We start from the raw sequence: 25,342 nt of genomic DNA, 5'->3' as shown, positions 1-25,342 counted from the left end.
CCTGGGAGCCTGTGGATGCCTGGAAGTCTGGATCCTGCCTCCTGTTCCTGCCTGATCTGGATCCTGCCTGTTTCTGTCTGTTCCTGTCAGTTCTGGACCCCTCACCAGGATCAGCTTTCAGCATAACCTCTGGGACTGCAGCACTGGGGACACAAGTGGTCTGGACTGTTAAACCAGGTAAGTGACCAACCTAGATAATCATATATCAGTTTATCGTGGACACTTACCTGTGTTTCCTCCCTAGAGTGTCTGAGATTGGGCGGTGGTTCAGTATTTTATTCGTTTATTATCTTGTCTACATTCTCTGTCACTTAGTCTGTTATTTTTATACACTTTTCTAAGGTCAATATTGTGTGACCACTTCCGCTATAACCTTTTCCTGCTGCTGTAACACCACTGTGGGACAATAAAGGGATTTTCTATTTTATTTTCTATTCTATTAAGTCCTAATAAAATACATTTAAAATTGAATATTTATAATTCTACTAAGCAATCAGGCACTGGGTAATTTAAAAAAGATCAGGAATTACTTCTTTCTCATTAACTTAGAAAATATATTCTCTAGCAGCTATATTTTTAGCTAAATATATATATATATATATATATATATATATATATATATATATATATTTATTTTTGTTATTCATATACACAACTGTTCACACAACATTATTCATGTAGAATTAAACCATTCACCTTTTTTTTTTTACTACGACTGATTGTTGTACCTGTGTTGTAGCAGTTGAAGTGGTGCTGCTCCTCGACCCCCACATCTGTTGAAACTGCACTCTGATCTCAGCAAATGTCTCAATGATGACAGCAATGAACACATTCTGAAACAGAAAAGACACGAAGGGTAAAACCAAGATGTGTTAAGACAATTAAAAATAAATGACCAAGAAAAAAGTCTGCGCATGAGTAGTCTTCCCTATATGTGTGATGACAGTCCTTCACTAATTAGTCGGAGAACATTTTACTAACAAGGGGAAACCATTACACCTGGAACTAAAATATTGGATAACGTCAATTAATCTCAGCCTTTTCCATGTTAAACTGCCTTCTAGAATTATTATGAAAAGAGCAAAGGCGAGACAGGAGATCTAACCTTAACAAGCCAAGCCAAGAAGAAAATGAGAGTTATAAAGTAGAAGTAGGAGCGCCAGCGTGGGAAACTGTCGATGGCTCTGTACATGAGAAAAACCCAACCCTCCTGTGATGCAGCTTCATACACCGTGAAGATGCTTGAACCTAGAAAGTATAAAACCAAGAGAAGAGATACATTAAGCATATATTTAGTCAAAAATTTCAAAAGGTTTTCAAACTGATCCCATTTGCTGAACCTAACTTTATAATCTAAAGAAACAGGTGAATGGTGAAAATAAGAAAAAACTGATTCTGGTATAAGCAAGTTGGTTGTGGTGTTAGCATGTGCTACAATGATTACAGATTTAAAGACGGTCCCCAAAAATGGTCTGTAAGTTATTGTTTGCCTGTGAAATTTAAAGTTCAGTAGCCCTAGATAGATGCTAATAGACAATAAAGTCATGGAAATGTGCATCCATGATGCAGTACAGAAAGGTGACTGCTTATGTGTCAAGAAATAAGAATTATTTAGTATAAAATGCAGTGTGTGGATTTAGTCAAAATTAAAAACGTTAAACCAGGTGAAGATATTAAACAAAGCATATGAGGTCATGTTCTGCATCACCATGCCACACACAGAGGAAGATGTAGGTACTCTAAAAGGAACGTGAACCAGTTTAAAGTTTGGAAATCCAGTCAGTCAGGCAGAACAACAGCTTAATTTCTGGAGAAAATTAAGTATTATGTGAAAGCACAGTTACATGGAGGACTAGTCCATTTTACAAAGCAGATATCATGACAAAAGAAAATTATCTGGAAAAACAGTATTTCAAGAATAATAAAACATCAAGCAGGCAACTGAAGTTTGGGGACAAATGTGTCATTCAAAAACACAATGACCCAAAATGGTTAAGGACAAAAAGGTAATTGTTTGGGAATTTTGTAAAAACAGTATCCAGATTTCAATACAAAGGAAATTTTTGTATTAAAGCCAAGAAGATAGTTCTTTAAGGCAATGATGGTCCAACCTATAATAACAAAAGATGGTAACCAAACCCTTTGACCAGAAATATAGCATTTTAAAGGCAATTATTTAAAATACAGGAGCAAGGGTCACTTCTAAATTTAAAGAAAGCTATACTAAAAATACTGAAAAAAATATTATTTTAATAATCACAACTGGTTAAAAGGAAGAAAGGTTTAATGTAATTTTGAAACAATGGCAATAAAAACAAATACCTAATTCATTGAATCCACTGTAACCAAGCTCCTGTCGAGTGAGCCCGAACTCTTCGAGATCCACACATTTGAAGCCCAGAGGACACTGGTAGCCCTCTCCATCAGGGGAGCAGTGAGTATCAGGAATTGCCAAGCTGTTCCATGTTACATGGCTTTACAAAAAGAGTTAAACAAATAAGTTTATTTAAAATTATAAAAGAAATACTAAAGGACAAATAAGAAAAACAAAACAAAATAATCCTCCCATATTTATAGTATTCGGTTAGGTAAAGGAGCTTCCAAGATCTTCCTGATTCCACTAATGAAAATGAATTCCCTTTAATTGCCTGCCAAGACACTCATCCAAATTGTTTATTGAGGGTTACAGGATCAGAGGGGATAATTTATTACACTGTCACAAAGGGCAAACAGCGGCAAAAGATAAATCCTGATAGAGCTAATTATGGTGGCCTAAAATAGATCAAAGTTTTTTTACAATATTAAAGTCATTTTAGTCATGATGACAAACAGGAGAAAAGTTAGGCCTAATATTAGGGTTAAAATTACATATAAAAAAAATCATGCTAACAATGTTAGGAAGTAAAAAGAGAAAAAAAAATCCATTCATAAATGACTGAAGACGACCTTTTCTTGAAAAGAACGACACAGTACCTTTCAGCCCAACCTGTTGCTCATATTTAAAAACAATAACACCTAAATCCAAGGTTATATATATAATTAATCTTATTTTAGCCCTACAGTCATTTAAAAAAAAAATAAATAAAAACTATTAAACCGATGTTTGTAAATGACAGAGTGCTTTATTATTTTGAAGTGGAATGAAAAGTATTTGTGGTTAAAGTTTGTTAATAGCAACGTCAAAGACACTGTGGCTAATGCGTCTTGTATTTGTATCTACTGTATATTGGATTAACACCAAATACAATCATCTTTTACTGCAAATGTTTAGGTTTTTCTCTCCATCAGCTTTGCAAGCAGACAGACACAGAGTTTTGCAAACATCAAACTCAGGTAGACAACATAGAAAAAATCTATGAGGTTTCAATTTTTTTAATAACTGCCACAGATTCTCATTTTTTTGGTCTGGAATTGGTTAAATTGATCTAAACCGCTCAATCATAGTTCTGTCATTAGTGCCTAAAGTAGCTTATAATAAAATGAGTGAATGTTAAACAGCCGACCTAGACTGAAGATGCAATTGTCAACAGACAATGACTTGTCCCTGTCAAGTCATTGTTTTGACTCATAGTGTCGCATCATAATAGTTCAAACGCTTTTTAGATGATGTGGCACAGGTATTTGATATTGCTGGATGACAGTGAGACTCCATCGCCTTCAGTTCCTGTTGCATCATCATAGGATGCAGCGGCCTGGATCTTATATCTGACACAGTTCCAGGGAAGAAAACCTTCTGTTTAACACAAGCTTTCAAATCTTTGCAACTCAGAGTCAAAGTCAAAAAGAAATATATAACATCCATAAGGGCGTTCAAAGTCTTATGTAATCTTTCGATTGTAGCGAAACAAAATAGGTTAAAGGTATAGTGGAGGATGTTTGGTTTTCCGGGTGGATCATCAAAATAAGTGGTCTTCCTAATTGTCAATCATTCTGGTGATACATATTTACGTAAGGCCGTCCTACAGTACGTGCTCATCCCCATTTTCACTTACCGGTGGTGAGACTGACATGGTGGAAAAAATGCAAATCTTTTGGAAAGTAAGCTTGTATGAGCGATGCAAACAACAACTTTTAAACATAGCCTGAACGAGGAGAAATGTAATTGTGCACAATCTTTCGCACACGTTTATTAGGCATTCCCTCTCCAGTTTGGGAAGGGTTGTGCATGTGCATTTTTTTGTTTTTTTAAAGTTGAGAGGGAGGTTCTATTCAAGTTTGTGAAAATCCTCCACTATACCTTTAATATTGAGAAAATTGAACCGCATAGCTACTCTGTAGGATTAACCACATTAACAAGCTTCTTATCTTTTATCTCAATAAAATAATAGGATTTTTGCTCTGCATGTAAATTTCAGCCTTACTTTTTATTTTGATAAAAAAAAATAAAAACCTAATTGATTGAAAAGCTTTCACAATATAATACACAAACACCTTGGCCCCTCTAGTTAAGATAGGTTTAGTTTGAGTATTTTTTGCTGTCAAAGCAGCAGTTTGTATTCCATTTCAGCTGGATGATGCATAGCATCACAACATGCCCATTGTCATTAAAAAGAGGGAAAATAAACTTTTTTTTTTTATGAAAAAGTAGAACAGTCAAAATGGAGCAGTTTGTTTGGCAAAGAAACGCAGGCTAAGAAAAGTATTTTTAACAAATAGTGACACAGTTAATGGTATAAATACTGCATAAAATAACCAAAAAAAGACCTTGGACTTGAAATGGACTTTCACATCAGTGACTTATGATTTCACAATGACCGAAGCTAATTAATTGGACACTACTTGATGACTTACACCAAGAATAATGGAACCGTGCTTGATGGGCTAACCGCCCCACTGAGCTCCTCTGGCCATTAGCCAATATTTCCTCCTTCTCTGTTTGCTGCTACATGCACACTAAATGGCCCATGGATCAGTGAAGTTTAAGAGTTGGAATAAACTATTTTAGTGTCCTATTTTCAAAAGGAAAAACTGTTTGCACATGTAACATTTATTAGATACAATTACCTGTGAAATGAAAAAAATAAAATAATTTTGTAAGTTTTACTGCAAGCAACAAGATATTCATTTACAGTATACATTTCTTGAATCCCTCGATGTCAGAGTAATTACATTCCAAACGGTTTACAAAAATGAACCATAATCTTTGGATATTATGCACCAAATTCCCTAATGCTTGTATTACAGGTTGATCAAAAAGCAACACATACACTATATTGCCAAAAGTATTTGCTCACCTGCCTTGACTCACATATGAGCTTAAGTGACATCCCGTTCCTAATCCATAGGGTTCAATATGACGTCGGTCCACCCTTTGCAGCTAGAACAGCTTCAACTCTTCTGGGAAGGCTGTCCACAAGGTTTAGGAGTGTGTTTATGGGAATTTTTGACCATTCTTCCAGAAGCGCATTTGTGAGGTCGCACACTGATGTTGGACGAGAAGGCCTGGCTCTCAGTCTCCGCTCTAATTCATCCCAAAGGTGTTCTATCGGGTTGAGGTCAGGACTCTGTGCAGGCCAGTCAAGTTCATCCACACCAGACTCTGTCATCCATGTCTTTATGGACCTTGCTTTGTGCACTGGTGCACAGTCATGTTGGAAGAGGAAGGGGCCAGCTCCAAACTGTTCCCACAAAGTTGGGAGCATGGAATTGTCCAAAATGTCTTGGTATGCTGAAGCATTCAGAGTTCCTTTCACTGGAACTAAGGGGCCAAGCCCAGCTCCTGAAAAACAACCCCACACCATAATCCCCCCTCCACCAAACTTTACACTTGGCACAATGCAGTCAGACAAGTACCGTTCTCCTGGCAACCGCCAAACCCAGACCCGTCCATCAGATTGCCAGATGGAGAAGCGCGATTCGTCACTCCAGAGAACGCGTCTCCACTGCTCTAGAGTCCAGTGGCGGCGTGCTTTACACCACCGCATCCGACGCTTTGCATTGCACTTGGTGATGTATGGCTTGGATGCAGCTGCTCGACCATGGAAACCCATTCCATGAAGCTCTCTGCGCACTGTTCTTGAGCTAATCTGAAGGCCACATGAAGTTTGGAGGTCTGTAGTGATTGACTCTGCAGAAAGTTGGCGACCTCTTCGCACTATGCGCTTCAGCATCCGCTGACCCCGCTCCGTCAGTTTACGTGGCCTACCACTTCGTGGCTGAGTTGCTGTCGTTCCCAAACACTTCCATTTTCTTATAATACAGCTGACAGTTGACTGTGGAATATTTAGGAGCGAGGAAATTTCACGACTGGATTTGTTGCACAGGTGGCATCCTATCACAGTTCCACGCTGGAATTCACTGAGCTCCTGAGAGCGACCCATTCTTTCACAAATGTTTGTAAAAACAGTCTGCATGCCTAGGTGCTTGAATTTATACACCTGTGGCCATGGAAGTGATTGGAACACCTGATTCCAATAATTTGGATGGGTGAGCAAATACTTTTGGCAATATAGTGTATCTGGTATATACAAATGTGCAAAAAGTAAAAAATAAATAAACTTCATTTTGAAATTTACACAACAAATATACTGCAGTGACTTATGTATAGTTTATGTTTCTTCAAAAAGTTATTTTCTTGCTAAATTAAGTAGATTTGACAATTATTTTAAATACATGGGTAAAGTGCTCCAGTTTCTTACCAAGAATAAAGAACTTTTTCATTCTAAACTGCAAACCTTGTAATAATCAGACGTTTTCCATTATTAAATTTGAATGATTTTTCTCTGACTACCCTGTTTCCAACCATTCTCTGTGCTTCAAGGCTGAACATCATCAGTACATTTAAAGTGGCAGACTGTAGCACCACATACACGTTTTTAATGCTTTACTTATTTGTTAAAATCATTTTAGATGTTATTCTATTATTCAGACATCACTTGTGGAATATTGAAAAGGCTTGTACTGTTGGAGTTGGTTAAGAGATCATTTTATTTTAAAAATAATTTTTTTTTTTTTCTTTTTACTGTGGATCAGTTTGCTCATTCATTCCTCATATCCTTTAAAAGGCAACATCGGAAAAGATTTTCTGATATTTTTAACTTATTTCCCTCTTGCTGTCTACTCTGGTTTACAATACAGCTTCTAAACAGCCCAGATCAATTCTAGGTGTTGGATTTTAATCTGATTAAAATATACTGGGACAGCTGACTTGTTTAAGGCCTTAAAGTTTGTGTTTTTTTTCTGTTTTTTTAAACATTTTTCAGTGTTTTTTATTATTATTTATTTAGATCCCCATTAGCTACTGAGTCAGAGCAGAGGCTTTTCTTCCTGGGGTCTTAACATTTTTACAGATATTACATCAAGGCTGAGTAACAATGAAACCAGTGTGAGGTTTTGCTATTGCAATAGTAAATTCATTGTGTCTGGATATTCTTATTGTTTAAAAAAAATAACTAATAGGAAAATTTAACAACTCTTTTAGTATAAACAAAAGATTTAAGTCAACTTCACAAATCTTAGAGTAAAACCTCTCAGTTTATGAACTAATTTAATCAGACATTACAATCTAAAACCAAAGTGAAAATAATGATTTTCATGTAAATTCTTACTTTCTTTCGGTATCATTTGTGACACAGTGATGGTTAAATGTTCCAAACATTTGAACACCCAGAATTCCATAGAGCAGGAGAAAAAACAGTAAGAAGATGGAGACACTCCAGATCTGTTCCCCTGATCGTCTGTAAAACATAACAGAGAAAACATATTTTGCATCACTACAAGCACAATGTGATAACATATTTATAAAAAAAATAATCCCAGTTATAGTATCATACTTTAGAATGTTGGTGATGCGGGAACGAGGGAGCTCAAAGCGGAAGTAGATTCTAAAGGCACGGATCATTATTAGCGCTCGGGGTATTCTCAGCATTCCCCATGGAGACATTTGATCTACTAGTTTTGCTATTTCAAATACCTTAAAAAATAAAACTAAATTAGTAACAAAGAAGTTAAACATAAATATACAAAGAATTAATTGTGGGTGTTTTTTGTGCATAAAACAATAAACACTGCAATTTACCTGAAGCACCAGGGAGACCCAGATGAAAAACACCATGAATCCATCAAACACACACCAGCGATCCTTAACATAAGAGTTGTCCCCCTAAGAAGCACCACATAAATACGATGATTACCTTAAACAATTTAAGGGTAGGAAATACAAACATTATTTAAAGACCTAATAATTATATATATTTGACAAAAAATGTCAATTTTATCTGGGGGGCTCAGGCTTTTGGCTATGTAGGTCTAGTTTAGACAACAATTGCCCTCTTCTTTCAAAAATCTGACAATGAAAGCTTTAAAGTGTAAAGATTTTTTTTTTTGACTCACAAAGTTATATACTAACAGATTCAAAAAACAACTTAGAAAATCACAGTGCACACTAAAAGACTGACAAAGTGTTCTGCTAGCCGATGCCGACGTGATAAGACAAAAATTTAGGGCGCCTGAGGAGCAAAAAAGCTTAAATGTCAAGGGGCTAGTTGAAACGGCCATCCTTAATTACCCCTTACAGAGAAAGACTGTGTAAAAAGCTCTTAGGGAGTCAGTCTGCCTCAGGAAGAAAGGCTGCAAATATAGGGGTTTGTGTTTAACACTCTACAGATAAGTACCATGTTTGATTACATGCACTGGCAAGGGCAAAAGCATGCCATTACATTCCTACGCAATTTGGATCTTTTTTACACTGAGACACTTCCAACAATGTGGTAGAAAATAGCAAAGGTCCAGCTGGCATAAGAACAATAATATAAACCTGGTGCTAAACTTTAAATATAGAAATTGCTAAAAGGTTGTCTGTCTATCTATCTATCTATCTATCTATCTATCTATCTATCTNTATATATATATATATATATATATATATATATATATATATATATATATATATATATATATATATATATATATAGGAACAAGCATTTTTTGTGTCACATTTAGACATTTCTGCATTTTAAAGCAACACCATATGACTTTTGGGCTCAAGTATTAGCTTGATTTGAGATACCGGTATCTAAAATTATTTTTCAGCTTAATATACAATATAAGATATAGTGATGCTCAGTGCGGATGCTCTTATCAAAAACTAGGCTATCTGACTTGATAGAGCACCACTTCACGGGAGTCTGATCTTCCCTTAACTAAGCCAAAAAGTTGTTAGGCAATGAAATACATTTACCTGGTCAGACATGTTTTTGATTCACTGTTGTAGGATCTATTCAGAGGGATGAATAAAATCTTATCTTTACTATTAACTAAATTAATTCTTAATCTGCTGTTTTAAAGTGATCTGCTATCATATTTCAAGAGATCGTTTCATTTTATAAAAGTTCAGTGTTACCAGTTGCTTTCAAGGGTCCTAAACACAAAAGTTACAAGTCTAGAACCATACATGTATGTGGTTAAAAGTTATTCAGTGTTGCTTTAAGCACATGAAAGAAATGATAAACAATGTACAGCAATGTTGTTCAGTTTTCATTTGTGTCTAACAAATTGTACCAATTAGAAATAAAAGTTTTCCTCTGCATCAATCACCTGTACTTGCAGGCCATGTTTATGTTATTGTTAAACTGCCGTTGGGGATCGTATAAAATCAGCTCAGACTCCTAATCTAACTCTAACAAGCAAACAGTGTGTCTATGTGCTATTACAATAGAACCACTTTTAAATTACTAACTAATTTTTTTTAAATTTTCAAGACGAAGGCTATTTAGGTAACACAGACTATGGTAGGAGAAGGAAATGAAATGTTGCCCTATATGCTGTACATTAAACAAAATAATAAATAAAACATCAGGGATGTCACTGAATGCAGAATTAATTGGTTATTATCATCACTGATTTAAACAAACTGAATTAACATGAAGGATTTCACACTTGGAAAAAGCCAGAAAAGCAAAGAAGAAAATACAAGCATAAAAAGATTCCATTTAGGATTTGAGTGAATATCCTTACTGCTGTCAGGGAACAGGGCTAACTGCCACACAACCATGAAAGCTTAAAAAATGTTCATAAACAAAACAAAATCATTCCGAGACTGAAGGAAGAACACTTAGAAGAGGAAAAAAACTTGTAAGGAACCAAGATACAGAGTAGTATTTTGCACATTAGTTGAATGACAAATCAATCAACAATTACTAAAAGTTTGAGTAACAGAGCTGGTTTATGCTTTAAAGACAAAATATTCAAAACTGGAAACCAAACTGCCTCCATTTTAGATTTACCATAAGGGAAATCAAGTGAGATGCATTCACTTACTAAAACTTTACTCAATAAGGAATAAACATATTGACGATAAGGATTTATAATATAATACTCCTACTGACCAAACACGTAATGTTTTAGTGAACACCTGTGTTTAAGTAGTTTAATTATACAAGAACCAAACCAGCTGTTTCAAACTAAAGAATCAAGGTGGCTAAATTGCTCATCATAACAGAGACTCAATTTTACTTTTTCCTGTATTCATATTTACAAAGACTGTACATGTTCTGCCTCTTTCAACTATGTCTTAAGGTACATATGCTCTATATAAATCTACCTTGATGATTCCTCTTATATGCATCTTGGCTATCATCTCCGCAGTGTAGAGGAACATGAGCAGCGTGTCCAGGGTAAATGTCACATACTGTAGTGGAGGGTAATGCTCAAAGGTCTTTGGAGTGTTCATACAGACAGAGATGACACTGATGATAGCACAGGCTCGAAGCAAGGAATGGACCCACTGTAAAGAAAAGAAAAAAAAGGAGAGAAGAGGAAATAGTGACAAAGTTGGAAAGTCTCTTTTTTTATTAGGATTGGTGACCACATCTATTATTTTAGTGGACTAACTGGTTTGTTGATCCAGAAGATGTCAGCGCTGTCTGCGAGGGTCTCATCTGGCCCAAAGTCGGTCATGGGCTGGGCTTCCACCCGGGAGCTCTGTTTCCTCTTCAGCATGCTGGGACTTGCTGTGCTATACAGAGAGTGGATCTAACAGGGAGAGGGAAGCGGACAGCACAGTGATCAAAGCTAATTGAGGAATCGGAGAGCACTCTGGCTGCATCCAAGTCAGGGCAATGGCGGAACTGGCTTTCTAACTCAATAACCAGGATTATATTGTATTTTTTATACATTTCTTGCACACAAGAGGCAGCAAAGATATAGACCACTTCTTGCCATATGTAAACATATTTACTTATAACATATGTAACGTGAAATGTTTGACAGTAAAGTGACTCTAGTGTAGCATTAAAGCTCTGCACACAAGTTTATGCACTTTTGGACATAAGTGTCCAAAAAAAGTGTATTATTTTGGTCTTGAATAATTAACTTAAACAGTTCATTACCTTGGGTGAAATAATGGAACAGTAAACTGATGTTAGCTGTAGCTGTATTGCAAGTTTTGATACGCAGTTTGATTTCTGTGCAGATGGGACACCTAAAGAATGTCCAAGATTTAACAATCTAGCTGTTGATATAAGGAAAGATTGAGAAATTTAAAGGTTATCTACTGTCATTGTCCTATAGACTTTGGTCAACACTCCAATACCACTGGCAGCAAAACAGGCTTACTGCACAATGCTACCACCAGATTGACAAAGCAACCTATAATGTTTTAATATACCGACAGCATGGATATGTTTGGCCTCTTTTTATGTACTAAAGCCAACCTGCAGGTAAAGTCATCTAGTTTGAGTCTATAAAGTACTGTTTTGCTAATACTGTAATAAGTTAATGAGATATTGGCTGGTTTGTAAGCTGATGCTACAGCATGCAAAAATTTCTCTTCAAATTTTAATAACAGTAGCCAGCAATGTAATAACGGATAGTCTGGGAATACATTTTTTTTGGCTTGTTTTTTTTCCACAGTTTGCTTACCAAATGTGGGAAGAGTTTCAGCAATTATTTATTCAAACAAGGCTACATATTAGCCTCTCTTTGGATATTGCTACAAGACCCAAATAAATATTTTTAGATAGCTTATTTTTGATATACTATTTAGAATCAGATGTTATTTCAATTTTTCATGTATGGATAAATGTCAGATTCTAATGACTGAAGTGCATTTGACAGAAAAATTATTAGACAGGGTTTATACAGGAACGAGTAACTCTAATTTAATGTTTTTAATGCTCTTTTAATGCTCTTAGAAATAATTTTAATGCCATCAACAAGTACCCATGACTCTCATATGTATATATATATATAAAACAGGGCAAAATCCTTCGTCATCTTTACCGTCTTTACAGGCTGCAGCCATGTCCCGAATTCTTTGTTTTCCAGCAAGTTTTGTTGAAATTTGCCATTCTCTAGATTTTTCTGCGCCTTGAGTTTCTTTTCCGGACATACAGCTTTATGATCAACAGCAGATCAACAGTTCTGCGCAAACACGTATAACCATTTATATCTGATGAAATAGTTTTTATAAAAGTATTTTTTTTTAATGCCACACTAATCACATTATTTTAATGCCAATTAAGACCTTGATTTAAAAAAATTATAATTGAATGATTTTTAATTATTTTTAATGACCCTGGGGAACCCCTGTCAGAGTGGAATGTGGAAGGATTGAGGAATAGACTAGTGTACACATCACGGCACAAGCAGATATTTTGTTATTTTCCTTTATTAGATTATTGGTTGCAATACTATACTTAAACTATATCTTCGAGGGGCAGAACTTAAACATTTGAATTTCAATGAATTAATTATATTGATTTGAAGGGGTTCAAAAAACTTAAGGCAATTGTATTTTTTTATATATATTTACTGAAGTCCTGAGCAGGAACCTTTGTATATATAATTTCTTGTATAGCCGTATATCTGATGCGCTCGCAGCATCGCTAGTGTTGCTCCTGTGGGGTATTCCCACTTAAAAACCTTCTCAGTGCAACAGAAGTTACACTTTAACTATGGATCTTTTAATTCCTGGTTGACTGCCAGTCACTAAGGACTTCTCAGCATAAGAATCCCATAGTTAACATGTAGCTTATAGATGTATAACTTTCAGGCAGGCTACGTTACATTAGAGACTTTGTTAACTTTAGAAACTCAACCTGCACGGAGTGCAAGGAGTTATATCCAATTAGTTTACTGCCACTGGCAGTCAGGAAAGAATGAAACAGGACTCATGTCATGGCAAGCAAGGTTAATGTCAGCGTCCACAGCTGCGGCACAAATCCTCCAGCCAGTACACATCGTACCAGATGACAGGCTCCAAAACCAACATAGTCAGCCCACGTGTGAAAAAGTAAACAACTCCCCGGAAAAAAGCTTTGCAACATGGATTTTGTTCTTTTAGTACTCGCTTAAGGAAAAAAAAAATAACCTCAGTGATTTATGTGTTTAAATTGCATTAAATGTTGCATGTTGAAAAGCAAATGGTAAGCTCTGAACGACAATGCTTTATACATACCTCTTTTATCATAGTTCTCATCAGTTTCAGAACGGGTCTTTAATTGGCAATAGTTTATACCTTGTTAAAATGTTTACTTTTACTGTATTCCATGGAAGGATTGCAATATAATGCATGTTCATGCAATATCCACACTACAATAGAAAAAAATATCATGGGCTTTATAATAATAATAACTATACTATTATAACTTTCAACCAATCCGATGGCTGAATTACCTAAATAATGGATTAAAAAAGACAAAAAAATATGTTGTGTTCATGTTTATTTATTCATTGGATTAGGATTAAAAAGCGGTTTTGAACTGAAAAGGTTACTTTGTTGACGTATGGTTTTTGATTAAAATGTGATTAATTGAGATACATTAAAGTCGCAGGAAAATGGCTGTTCCAACCCTTGCCTTTCCGAATTCTCCCGAATGGTGCACAACTTTACACGAGTGAATAAAGTGAATCCCATTGGTCGTTTATCAAGAGGGCGGGATTGTTGTGGCGGAAAGTTTACCAGCATCGTCTGATAAAGAGTACATTTATATATATGTTTAAGCCATAATGATTTGACATTTACATATGATTTCCCTAAGACATTAATTTCAGGCTCTGAATTAACTCGTCCCACCACTAATATATTCGAAACATTATCATTTAGAATAGTTCTACATCAAATTGCAACTCGTACACTGGGAGTCTGTCTTTTTGACATTCAGGTGATTTACTTTTTTTTTTTTTTTACATTGAACACATTGTTTAGATTAATCATTTAAAGACCAAAATTAGCCAAAAATGATTTTGTAAATCAGTGTACATAAACTTTTGGTCAGAACTGTATCTGAATGTGAATACATTTAAAATGTGCACTGTAAAAACCCTGATTTGAAATGCCAGAGCAAATATTTTTACTCCAAAAGACAATGCGCTGCATTGTTGCATGACCACCGTGATACACAACGTAGCACGCATGGAACACAGAACATGTGTATTCAAACTGGAACAGCCCCAGTAACTTACCGTCTCTAAAAAGATCACATGAGATCTTCATCATACTGAATGCAAAGGCAACAGCAAATTATGCGTTACAGAGTTGAGAACGTGTGACTCAGATGTTACCTGTGATTGTCAGCAACTGCATGTATGTTTGTGTGAATGTGTGTATGCAGAAAAAAGAAGAATGTACAGACTGTTTAAACATAAGAAAACAAGAAGAAATGACACTGTGAATGGAGACAAAGCGCACATACCAAAGGGAAAAGTAAAGCTGAAATTGCTCCAGCACTGCACATAACATGCGATCAGGCATACCCTGTAAATAACACATAACAGTTAGTCAACATCATGGCTTATATGGTGTACAGTACACTACCCACATCTACAGTACGCTCATAGAGACAGGAATGCCCACCACGTCTGACATCAAGGCATATATGCGACACAATTTGAGTAAGTGAGTGAGTGAGGTGTTGAAGAGGAGGATGGGGCGAAGGAGGATCAGCGGACTCACTGTGAGGCTCCTCATTGGTGCATTCATCCCCAAGTCACAAAGGGGTGGAGGAACCAACCAGACAGAGAGAGAGATTACAGATTCAAAACGGAGAACGTCCCGACGGGTTGCTGATCCTGTAGCAAGTAAAAACAGCAGGGGAGAAAAGTGAGAAAACATTTTCACATGTGCAGCTATGTGTTTAGTACAGGGGGGCTGTAACCTTTACAATCCAAAGAACAACTTGGCTCTTCAGTCAAGCTCAGTCATTTAAACCCCAGCTGCTACCCAGATTTTAAAAAAATAAAATAAAAAAAGACAACTTATTACTTTTTACAAAAAACCCACTATTCTATTTGTAATTATAGGTATTAAAATAAAAGTAAACGTTAAAGATATACAAAAAGTTTTGCATTTTTTTCTTTTGTGGTAAAGTATGCAACAGAGCGCATAGTTTCATATGCTGGTAAAGATTCTCAGCCATCCAGGTCATAGTCATTTCAAAAAAGTGAAAAAACAATCCACTGGACTTTGTTTTCAAGTTTGAAGAAGTTGCGCTTCCCATCCAGGAAGCTTTTTCAATTCAAAATGTCAGAATTAGCGTTGAGTTTGAGGCTTTATAGAGTGGACCAAAAACAAAGCCTTGGCAAAGCGAAACATCTTCAAACATGGAAACAAAGTCCAGTTTGTTTTTCAACTTTTTTGGAAGCACATAGTTTCCCATTTAAAGACAAATATAAAACTTAATAGCATTTACTGTTACTTTTAGTGTCAATTCTTTAAAGATAGAAAGAGCCTCTATGGAAGGTCCAACAACCCCTTGCAACTCTGAAACTGCAGACCCTAGAATATGTCTGGGGGAAAAAAAAAAAGAGTTCACTTACTTAATAAGTTGCAAGTTTTTCTAACACCATATGGTTTTCTTAACACAAATACTAAATGTTCAGTATTCATTTTCAGAATCCTCTAAATCAGTCATTTGTTGAACCATTGTTTTCTGCAATACCAGCTACAGGTCTTCAGCTAACTAAGTGCAGAAATTGTATTTTAAAATCAATTTTCCAGTTGTTTCACAAAATATTCTATATTTTGTTTTATCTGCACAGTTTGATTGGGTGATTCCAACACATGTCTATGCCTTGAACTAAACCAACAATCTATTCTGGTTTTTGTTTGTACAAAAATCCAAAAGCATTTATTAGCATTTTATTTCCAACCCAAAGTTATTTACTAATTTTAGTTAAATAAATTTTCTAAAATATTAAGAAATTTGTGGTAATAGCTGTACTGTAATGGTTTGAGGGATATGAATCCTTTATGATAGTAACTAACAAACTGCTTAACAATATATCTGACTACCACTAACATTTTGCAACAAGAATATAAATCAAATGTACATACAGCTTCTTAATTACTTTATATCCCCTTTTCGATGATTTAAACCCTTTATACATTTCTTAAATGTTGATTTTTAGACATTTTAAACATTTTCTTTAGAGGCTTTCTCTGATTCTGAAATAAAATCATTTAAAATAGAGCAATTAGAAAAACAGGCCTGAAACAAAACACTCAATTTTCTCATCAAATGGCGACAGGACAGCACTTTGATATTTGAAATTTAACTTATGAGTTATATTTCTAGTTTATACTGCTTATGAGGTCTGTGTAAAACAGGCTTCTCTGCTTTGCCACTCTGAGGGTCCAAGGCCAGGACTGGTTTTAAGACAGCAAGAGGATCCATATAAAAGAAGTTTTCTCTTTCGAAGCTAATTCTCACAATTTGTCTAGTAAATATTTTGAACATCCTTTGGTACAGAAGACATGCAGTCATTCTGTAGGTCAAAGCTTACACTCTGTAAGTTCTAACCCCAGGATGCAGATGCTCTGTTATGGTTTTTGCTCTCATCTTGTACAATATACTTTAATAAACTGACTTGAGTGCTTTTCACTGTAACAGTGTTTGGATAATCTTATTTTTTGCTGCCACACTGTCCACCCAATAAACCCCATGTAGTCGGAAGCAATTTTTCAGTGTAATTGCTACACTTAACATATGCAGATAGAGACGTGAAGGAGAGTGAAAACAAAATTGCAGGGTCTAAGTGCTATTATGTGGGTGTATAGATGGCAAAGACTGCAATTACTTTCCCATTTGGAGAGAAGACGTGTTCTTCACTGAGAAAGATGTGATCTCTGGACAGAATAATTGTAACTGTAGGCATTTAAAAAAAATAAATCAAACTTTCTTTATTGAAGTTTTGTCCATGGGAGCAAAGAAGAAATTGCAAATGTGCTTCTTTGATGTTTCAAATCTACTTTGTAGAGAGATGTGTTGCTCATACAAAATTTGAAAGTTTGGGTGTTTGCCTAACACCTATTACTATCATTTGTTCTGATCATTTATCATTAACTTATCTCTCACAGTTTTGTAGTAGGACCAAGGCACAGACAGGATCTCAGTGGGATGGAAAAATGAAAGATTTAAAAATCTGAAATAAAAGAAGAAAAAAAAACATACTATTTGGCACAAGATCAGGACATGAAACAGACTGAGACGTGAATTTTTTAAATGTGAAGTTATAAAATGTCTTTGTACCACTGCTTATAACAAAATCTTCTTTAAGGGACATTTTATCTTATTTTAAATTGAAAGACAAATAAAAACAGACTTGTTCCAAAAGAAGGTTCCAGTGGGGAAGAATTAGAACTGAAGAGCATAGATCAGACATTTAAATGGTTCATAGGGGGATCAAATCCCTCTAGGGGGGGTCCTAGAGTTGACCCCACATTTTGTACCATTTAATTCAAAAACACCAGTCTAATGAACTTCAAGAGAATTGTACAGCAAAGGCACAGGGTAGTATGAATACATAGTAAAGTATATTTAGATAATCAGGGATGAAAGCAAATTTAAATTCTTGCCAATAGCATTGAAGAAAATTTGACTGTTATTATCTTCTCACTGTGTTCAAAGGCACAAACATGCTTTATCTTAAAGGTATAGAGAAAAATCTTTTATTTCTGGTTGGATCATCTAAATAATGGGTCCTCTTAATTGTCAAGCATTGTGGTGATATGTTTATGTACATGAAGGCTGTCCTACATGCTCGTCCTGTTAGCTATCCTTTTTAGGGCATGTGCATTTCAGGCGTATATCTGTGGTGAGCTACGGTTACAGTCACTGAAGCTCCCCTTTCTCACCGTGGTTCTTTCAAAATGGCCGAGGGTCGTAAGAAAAGAAAAAAAAAAGGCCTCAAAAGAGGCAGATGTATCCCGGAATGCTCTGCGTGGAGAGCTCTCATCGCAAAGCATTATGGGATTTGCTGTTATGTAGGCCTGCTGTCGCCATAGGCTGTCGCTATCTGACAAAGGTGACTGAAAACAAAGATGACGCAGGCACCAACAGGAAGTAAAACAGGGACGTTTTGACACAGTAAGCATGTATGAGCTATGAGAACAGCAACTTTTGAACAGAGCGAGCACGAGGAGAAATGGGATCGTGCACGCTCTGGTACGCGTTTAATAGACTTTTCCTCTCAGGAGCGGGTACAGGGTTGTGCGTGTGCATTTTTTTAAGTGGAGAGGTTGAGCCTTTTCAAAAATTCGAGAAAATCCTCCACAATATATATATATATATATATGGTAATTGGAGCACTGGGGGCTGTGACCCCAAAACTGGGAGAGTGGCTAAAGCAGATTCCAGGTAAAACATCAGAGTTCTCTGTCCAGAAGAGTGCATTCTTAGGAACAGCTAAGATACTGCGCAGAACTAAGATACTGCGCAGAACCCTCAAATTCCTAGGCCTCTGGTACAGGACCCGAGCTTGAGGACACAAGAGTGATATGTTCTGCTTAAACAGCAAATAAAAAATAAAGTTCTTTGACTTTTGAATTGATAGTCCCTGAGTAAAAGTTTTCCTGACGTCTATATCAATACAGATTTTTTTTTCTATGGCAGTATTAAAGATACAGTGAAACCCAGTAGCTGCCACACACTGAAAGTCAGCTGGATGAACCATGCAGCTACAAGTTTTCAAAAAAGAAATATGACTGTTTAAAGAAGAGTCAGTAGCAATATGGAACTTTAAGGTCTGGAAGCTAAGATGCAAATTTCTGTTAGCAAGATATGTAAATAATTCATCCCAACATAAAAAAATGAGCAAGTAAAATTAGCAAAGTTCCTAAAAAAAATGGAAAACAACATGATTAGAGCAGAGAAGAGGAAAAATAAATGTATCTATAGCAAAGTTCCACATCGCATAAATATCAAGGGAAACACTTATATATACATTGAGGCAGAGCAGTTTGTGTCAACTTTTCTAATGCTTTTGAAACATCATAAAGGGAACATTTCTGTAAGACATAGGCTTTTCTAAATATAGTTTTGCCTAATGCAGTCCAAGTGTAATTAAATCATTTTTGTATGGAAATAACATTCAGTCTGATTGATAGAGTCTGTGAAGAAAAGTTCCACAATATTTGCACAGTAAATGTTGGAAGCATGATAATGACTTATGGGAAAGTAGGAAAATGTGGATTTATTGCAACTGGTATTGCCATCAGAATACTATACATTAATCATCCAAATTGCATGACATCCTAATCTGCAGCAGCCCTAAAATAGGCCACAACCTGCATTATGAAAGCTACTGGAAAGATTTACTTGATTATCATAACACATTTTTTTACGTTGCAGTAAAGTCCAGGAAAACGTGTCAACAGTGTTAACATTTCCCTTTGAATATGAAAAGAAAAAAGTTTAAGACAAGGTGATTTTATTGCATTTTTCCATCTGAAATGGGTAGATGGGTAACATAACTATTGCAACCTAAAGAGGGAATACTACATGTTATCAAAGACCATTCAACCTTTGCATCTATAGTAGGATGGGGTTTATTTAAATAAAACCAATCAGTCGAATTTCAAATTTTTCACACAACCCAGTCAGAAAGGAATAAATCTAAAGGGTTGCCTTGGATGTTTTCTCATTAATTTCTACAGTATTAACATGTTATCTTTTAACCTTATTTTAAATTAACTTTGCTACGGAACTTTTACATTCTATATCAAACAAGATTGAGTTCATGAAATGGATACCATAATTTCAGAGCAAATGGACCATTAATTATGGGGTAATTGCGTTTTAATGTAACAGTTGTTTGGAGTGTATGCTGTGTTAAGAAGAAGCTTTGCATGCAACTGGTTTCGGTTTGTAGGAGTAATTTCAAAATTAAGTTAATCGACATTAATGCTTAATTGACAGAGGCAAAAGACATTAAGGCTCATCATCTGGTCGTCATTCCTATAGGCTGATCTTTTGCTAATATCTGCATGATTGTTATGGTGGTTGTTATGCTCTTGGTGCGTTAGGCTTAGTCTCATATTTTGGGGTTGGTCGTTTACCTTTGGTTATCAGATCCTTTAGCGTTTTAGTTTAGCTCCCTCTGTGTTCATTCTGTTTGTTGGTGTCCAAGATCTGCTTATTCCCCAGCTACACCAGGTTATCATGCCACTCATCAACTCTCCCAGTATTTAAAACTGTGGTAGTTTCCTAATATCGACAATAACAACAGATTCCCTGTTCAAGTCCTTTCACCAATGTCAGTTCTTTATGCTCGTTTCCTAAATGGTGGTTCTGTAAGTCCCAGTTGCGTCATCTTTGGTTTTTGCCTCTGCTCTGGCTGCCTAATCCTAGGTAAGATATCAACAGAGATCGTAGAAGAATCCATATTAAGGCAGTTCTAAGGAACCAAACCTGTTTAAATGTGCAAAATAAACACGCAAAATCAAATGCAATGCAACTCTGAGTCATAGTCTTAGTTGGTGTATCTTAACGTTAGAGTCTAATTGAAGGAAAATGTGTAAGCATTCCTACTTAACAGACAGGTGTCGTATTAAATCAACTTCAATTGCTGGACTTAATTGTACTAGTTTACTCTCTGGAATTTCATTTATTTATTAAGTTTCATTAGCTTGCTCTCTTAACAATCAATGCTCATGATTTTTCAAATAAATATTAAGAGTCAGACTAAACTGCTGATAATCTGGAATCTTAATACAAAAGAACATCTTCATTGGTTACTTAAACGATGACCGTTCCAAATAAGGCGGGCTATTTAATTCAATTTCAAGAATATCTTCGAAGACTTAGAATTGATTATTTTCCAAACAATCTTGTCCGATTACAAATTGGATTGAATTTAGAAATCCATATGATTAAATTTTGTATTTAAATTTTATTTAATTTTTTTTAACACAGCAATACTTTCAAAGTAAATACTAAAGGAATAAAAATAGAAGTGTTCATGTAGACTACATAATACAATTTAAAACCATATAAATATGATATATATAATGTTCTGAAAATCAACCTCATTAAACAAGATTTCATGAACTCCATTTCAAGTACCTTCCTGAATTTTGATGGTTGAGGGAAAGAAAGACTTGAATTGAACCAATCAGTGTTTGTGCTGCCACAACCCCGAGATTTAAACCCGCCCAACTTCCGTCTACAGATGACTATGATTCACCTAATCACTACAACTACATTGCAAGGATTTTGCTTTTACAAACATAACTATATTTTTTCTAAAGACATCTAACAAATAGCCTAACATCAGTGGAGACATGCAATTAATTTTATTCGGGCTAAAGTCTTGAGAGGGCAGAAAATAGTTTGTAAAAAGGACGGGCCTACAGTGAGCACCTAAACATAACAGTAATTAATCAATCAATTTACATGCGTAACATTTTCCCTGATTCAATCTAAATCTTGTGGTAAGGACTTTAAATTACATTTCTGCTTTTAATTGTGCTATAAAATTAAACTGAATTTTGAATTAAACTGGACTGGCCTTTTTTCAGCTTTAAAAACAGCTGGAGATCTGAGTAAAAATTACACCAAAATACATTTCTATGCCTTAGTAAAAAAAATAAAATAAATAATAACTTGCTAAAGATAGGTTGTAGCAGTATGATGAAAGGATTTTTCCTGTAGTTGGGGCAACGTAAGTGATTATGCTCTAACCCAGTGGTTCCCAACCTTGTTTCTCAAGGACCCCTGTCCTGCATGTTTTAGGTGTTTCCTTGTTGAATCACACTAGAAAAGATCAACGGGCTTCTGATTGAAGAGGAGGAGCCCTGATATGAATCAGGTGTGCTGGAACAGAGACATATCTAAAACATGCAAGGCAGGGGTCCCTGAGGACCAGGGCTGGGAGCCACTGCGCTAACCAATGAGCTGCCAGTTCCAGCCCCTGCTCTGTACGTCTCTGTCATTGCGGTCTTGGGCAAGGCACTTCACCTACCTTACCAGCAGTTGGTCAGAGGGCCTGGTGGCTCTTACTATATGGCAGCCTCACTTCTATCAGTCTGCCTCTGGTTAGCTTTGGATATAATATAGATTAGCACAATCAGCATGTAAATGTGTGTGCCTGGGAATCAGGCATCGGTTTTTAATGGCACCTTTTTTGGTACCATGCAGATGTCATTTCAAACACTATGCTTATTCACCTGAAGCGGACAGAGATTTTGCCTCATTTTGCTAGCAGCTAGCCCATAACAGATTCTAACCATGCTTAAGTATAGAGGAGGATCCAAGGCTGTTAAAAACTTGGAAATTTGGCTAAATGCCAAAACATTTTCTGCATCATGCTTCTGAATTTCACAATCCAAACAGGATTCCTGAATAATTTCAGAATAAAATTAACCCACCAACATCAGCTAAAATGGATAGCGAAAACAAAAAGGCAAAACAGGAACAGAGAGGCTACTGGGTGTTGAAAAGGGATATTTATGTTCACAGATAATCAGTTTTGCGTGACAACTGAAGGTCAGAATATGAACTGCTTTTTCTCTTGAAGGCGATCTTTGCAGCCTGGTTGTAGCATTCAGAGTTATTAACTTTTTGCAGCACACCCGCAAGACAACTAAAGAGCAGCTGCAGCTGCAATCAGTGGGAGCCTGGCGTTACACTTTGTCAGGCAACTTTTAAACGGGTCACTGAATGATTATATAGGGTATTTGGTGCTGGTCCTTAAGGTCTCTGAATGGGGTGTGTAACATTGGTTGGGCTGAAAATGGCATATTTGCTGTTCTATGAGCCCTAATGCAAGCCTGGTTAAAAGCCCTTGAATCAAAAGACAGTTTTTTTTTTCCTTTTATGGTATGATCATGAATATTTAGATGAGCTGTGCACTGACTGGTTGGTTTACAATGAGTGAAGGTGCTGAGCAAAGACGCATCATAGCAACAAGCACTCACTCACTGAAACATCAGTCCGGGAACCAGCAGGGTGCGTCCATTTCACCCACTGAACTATCTTTATAAATCTATGACAATGTAAACTCGGTTTTGCATTCTATGACCCCTTTAAGTCTGCTTCACAAATACCATGTACATATTAACCGCAAAAAGCGTCCGTACAAGAACCAATGCATGAAGGATTCATCCAAATATTGCCTCTTATTTTAAAATTTACCAGATCCGCTTGATCCGTTTGCTCCATCATCTGTCACAAATAGACTCAATCCAATGGGGGAGAGCTGTCTGTTATACTGCAGTGAAAAAGTTGGTAGGAATTACCACACTAGAAAGGATTCTATTTGTGCTTCAACAGAGGGCGCACGGATGAATGAGTCTGAGTGAATTAGGGGTTAGATGTGCTCAAAACAACTAACTCAATTATTAGCTCATGAGAAGAAGCTAGTGAGGCACCTAAGTCTTTACAGTACTTCACGTCCATAGGTCAAGAGACTCATCTAAATGTTTCAGGAGAGTGGCCGTTGAGTATTTAAGGTTCATAGAACTGGTCTGAAGGTTAGTGAAAAGTAGTGACATCTGGTTTTATTATTTTTGAGCTTGTATGCATTTTCTTTATTCTTGGCATGTGATCTAATAACTAAAATATAACAAAAATTAACTGATTTTTAAATATTATTTCAGTTTCTTATGGGGAAAAAGTCAGAATTCTGACTTTAATCTGAGAATTATGACTTTAATATCAGAATTATGACTTTTTTTGAGGACCCTAATGCAGAGGCTGAGAGGCAGAGGTGAATTTTTGCTATTTTTAATGAATCAGCACAGGTACAGAGGCAGGAATCCAAAATCCAAATTAAAATTTAAAACTTGACCAGAAACATGGAGACATCAGGGGAAAAGAGCATGTGGAGTCAGGGAAAAGTGAGAAGGAACGAGGTAAGACGAGAAACCAGTACAGAGGAACTGCAAAAGGAGAGTATTTATGGATGACTAAACAAAGAGAGGACTAACGAGTTGATTGGGAGCAGGTGTGAAGAAAGAAGTCTAGAAAGAAGCTAGGGAAAAGAAGACCAACACAAGAGGGTAACAGATGGCAACAAATAAAACCCTAAGAACTCAAATACATCCAGAAAACACAACAAAGTAGGAATTAAACCAATAAAACTAGAAAACATTGAGCAAAACTATACACAAAACAAAACATAACAGTACCAAGACTGGGAGTTTTTCTCAGAATTCTGACTTAAATCTCAGAATTCTGACTTTTTTTTTTTTCTGAATTCTGACTGGGTGAATTCAGGCCCTCTGCAGGTAATCCAGGTGAAATGAATTCTGGGTATTTGGGATCTGTTTGTTGACACACAAGCTTTAATCCAAAGCAAGGAAATGTTAGAGCCAATTCATTTCGACTGGATTTTAAAAACAAATGACCAGCTGCTTCAAAATGGTTTGAAGGAATCATATATTTTTTTAAAAGCTGTTGTTGCAATCGACTGAAAACGTATACGTTCTCTAATAAAATAAAAAGTATAATTACATTACAGGTACAAGGTTACTGTGCAAAAGTCAAAGAAATGGGCATATATAAGGATAACACAATCAAAATACCGAACCTATTTACAACTGTTGTCATATATACGTCCTAAAAAAGCTAGATTATACGTGACAGCGCACTTAAGAGACAATGTAGAACATAAACAGAGCATTTCATCGAGGCCTAGTGCGGAGGATGAGATTTCCACCACTTCCTGGAGGACCAACAAGCTAGCAACACCGAGCGCGCGCTGCATCCCAGAAACAAAACAGCTGGATGCTGCCTTAGCTTCGCAAAGATCTCGGGCTAAGAAAATATACAGAAGCACTTACCAGTGAGAGGTTTCCCTTATCTGTTGTGTCTGGCCCTGTCCATGGCATCAGCAGATCTCTCCGGGCTTTCTCATGTACGTGTGGGAGACTGCGGGAGCGCGCAGGATGCAATCACATCAACTGCGGCGGCGCGCTTACATTACCATGGTAACCACTCTAGCTCTTCCTGTGCTGCTGCACCAGGGTTTGTTTACATCCACAACTTGATACCTTTCGGCAAAACCAACTCTTTAATTGCTTCGTTTTCTTAAAAAAATAAATGGTGGGAATTAAATTTAATCTTTATGCTTTATCAAAACCGAATTTTGACAAGTAAGACTAAATAATATTTGACAGATCTTT

At 36.2% G+C, this 25,342-nt stretch overlaps 1 protein-coding gene across 1 annotated transcript in view; it reads right to left on the bottom strand.

Annotated features, from left to right (window-relative positions):
- The window catches only part of nalcn (sodium leak channel, non selective), a 114,210-nt gene extending 89,106 nt beyond the window's left edge, over positions 1–25,104 (bottom strand). Inside the window, exons 1-11 of the mRNA XM_015385984.1 lie at positions 25,001–25,104; positions 14,894–15,009; positions 14,634–14,695; positions 10,831–10,971; positions 10,541–10,723; positions 8,018–8,101; positions 7,773–7,912; positions 7,548–7,676; positions 2,323–2,474; positions 1,106–1,248; positions 729–833 (exon numbers count right to left, since the gene is read on the bottom strand). Of these exons, the coding sequence (XP_015241470.1) occupies positions 729–833; positions 1,106–1,248; positions 2,323–2,474; positions 7,548–7,676; positions 7,773–7,912; positions 8,018–8,101; positions 10,541–10,723; positions 10,831–10,971; positions 14,634–14,675 (1,119 nt within the window). The 5' untranslated portion in view covers positions 14,676–14,695; positions 14,894–15,009; positions 25,001–25,104. The remainder of the gene's footprint in view (positions 1–728; positions 834–1,105; positions 1,249–2,322; positions 2,475–7,547; positions 7,677–7,772; positions 7,913–8,017; positions 8,102–10,540; positions 10,724–10,830; positions 10,972–14,633; positions 14,696–14,893; positions 15,010–25,000) is intronic.
- Between the last annotated feature and the right edge of the window lie 238 nt (positions 25,105–25,342).

This window comes from Cyprinodon variegatus, unplaced genomic scaffold (assembly GCF_000732505.1).
Source record: "Cyprinodon variegatus isolate N-32 unplaced genomic scaffold, C_variegatus-1.0 Scaffold353, whole genome shotgun sequence".
In the NCBI taxonomy this organism is placed as follows: Eukaryota; Metazoa; Chordata; class Actinopteri; order Cyprinodontiformes; family Cyprinodontidae; genus Cyprinodon; species Cyprinodon variegatus.
The sequence above is the reverse complement of the archived record's forward strand: the minus strand, read 5'-3'. Positions and strand labels throughout refer to the sequence as shown.